Below are 2,381 nucleotides of genomic sequence, written 5' to 3'. Positions count from 1 at the left end.
GGATTTTTTTGGTTTCATATTTTCAAGACTTCTATGTTATAATTATTTTTGTTTGTCATGGACACCCCAAATTCATATTTTGTATTGAATATTATTTATATTCTTCTTTCATTTTGAATAATTTTTCTTGTGAATATCATTGTAATAGAATTGCAATGTGAAATAAAAAGGATACTCAAAAGGTCAAGGACACCTAGACCAACTCAAGTGGTAACAACCAATGCAAAATTTATTACTTGAGATACTTGCAAATGAGGCTCTTCATGGAAATAAGTATTCCAACATATTTAAACATGCATTATATGCTAAAGTAGCTAAAGCAATTACTGAGAAATTTATGATTGAATGTACTCCAAAGCAAGTGGAACATTGCTTTAAAACACTCAAAACCAATTGGAATACAATTGTATTACTTCGTAATAAGAAAAGCGGGTGTGGATGGAATGATGATTTGAAAATGATCACTTGTGATAGGACAATGTATGACAAAGAAGTTGCGGTAAGAAACTTTTATTTTCTATATTTTATAGGTAGAAAATTTTTAGGTTGTATCATTTTAAAGTTTAAATCTTTTCACTATTCTTATTGCTCTCATATTAGTTTTTGACTCTTTTCCTTTTTTTTTTTTTTTTTTTTTTTTTAATTATTTCTTTTCCTTTCTTTACACAAGTACATCCTAATCATGCACAGTTTCTAAACAAGAAAATTGAGATGTTTGATGAGATGGCTTTGGTTGTTGGTAAGGATATGGCTACAGGAGGTTTTTCTAAGGGAATTGGTGATATAGGTGTAGAAGCATTGGACGACTCACCTCCGCTTGTTGACGCTGATGTTGATGATATATCTATAAAGAAGCAAGTTGATCCCTCACATGTGGCCTCAAATGAAACAAGGTCTCATAGGAAATGACGTCATGCTACTATGATTGAAGATTATATTTACCAAGATTTGTCTGCACAACTTGGTAAGGTTGCTTCTGCAATAGAAAAGATTTCTGAAAATTAGATAATTTTGGTAATCTTTATGAAAAAGTTATGAAGATGGACGGGTTTGAGGAAAATATGTTTGCGTTTGCATTTGACCATTGAATGGGGATGAAAAACAAGCAAGGTCATTCATGTTGAAAAATGACAAGCTCCGTAGACAATGGCTACAGAACTTCTTTGACAACTATTTAAACCAATTTTGATTATGTAGGTGCATTTTTATTAGAACTTGGGAATTTCTATTTGGACAATTTGGCATTTTGGTATTTATCAAACTATTTGTTCTAGATTATTTTGCAAGTTAACTATTTAGCCTATATGGCATTTTGAACTATTTGAGATGGAGCTTATGATTATTTTGAATAATGAGAAGAATGGGTATTTTGAATTATGAACTTATGGAGCTTATATGTGTGAGAATTATATTGTGAAAATTTTAGCTTGAGAACCAAATTCATACTTGTTTTTATATTTATTTATGTTAGTTACATTAGTTGGGTTTACGTAAATTTTATATTATACATGCTTTAAATTATACAAGAAATGTTATAAAAAGTTTGTACATACCAAATACTAGAAAACATTCTCAAGCCCATTTTCAAGGTCGTTACTATGCAAACACCAAAAAATGAGATAATTTTCCAAAAAATGTTCTTTAGAAAATGATCAATTTTCCAAAAAATATTAATACTAAAACAAATAGAGCGAAAAAAATAAATAGGTGTTAATATCATTCCAATTGCCATTACAAATGAGTGCTATTGCAAGTTGTCTATTATTCTTATCCCATCCTTATTTGAAATCTCTTTAGGTTTGTCTTTCAAAGCAATATCCAACTCTTGTTGGATCAAGATATCCATAACTTGTATTGTCAAATGCCAAAATTATTTATTCCATCAAATTTGTTTACCTCAAATTTGGCATTAGAAACAATAGTTCTATCTAACGAAGGTCTTGTAGAGAACTTACTTGAAATCTTTCTTCCCAATAATCAAATCCGTAAACCAATTAACAAAATTTCCAAAGAGAACAAATCTAAATGCTTAGGTAGTGAACCTTGGTGCTCATACCAATTTGGGTGGCTAAAATCCCAAATAAGATCATAATTTTCGACTAGAAAGCATGTCAAAATATCCTTCCCACAAAAGTGAATTTATTCATTATTTAGAAAGATCACTGATGATCCAGTTTGTGAAGAGTGTAGTTCAGGCCCAGAATCGACCTTACATTACATGTTCTGTGTCAATGCAAGAAGGCACGGGAGTTATAGTAGCTGGAAGTAGGGAGTTTACTGATATTCTGTGTCAACTTATGATTAGATGTTTGCTGTAATACTGACGGTTGTGAGGTGCATACGAAAGAATTGGAATGAAGTGAGACATGGCACGGACGCAA

The 2,381-nt window shown here is 31.0% G+C and overlaps 1 protein-coding gene across 1 annotated transcript; it reads left to right on the top strand.

Moving 5' to 3' along the window:
* The first annotated feature begins 220 nt into the window (after positions 1 to 220).
* LOC115964790 lies at positions 221 to 909 on the top strand. The gene is made up of 2 exons (XM_031084041.1): positions 221 to 499; positions 691 to 909. Exons 1-2 carry the CDS (start codon positions 221 to 223, stop codon positions 907 to 909), a joined length of 498 nt encoding a protein of 165 aa, XP_030939901.1.
* Positions 910 to 2,381: the final 1,472 nt, after the last annotated feature.

The sequence above is a fragment of the Quercus lobata genome, chromosome 10 (assembly GCF_001633185.2).
Source record: "Quercus lobata isolate SW786 chromosome 10, ValleyOak3.0 Primary Assembly, whole genome shotgun sequence".
Taxonomy (NCBI): Eukaryota; Viridiplantae; Streptophyta; class Magnoliopsida; order Fagales; family Fagaceae; genus Quercus; species Quercus lobata.
This window is presented reverse-complemented; position numbering and strand designations above follow the sequence as displayed.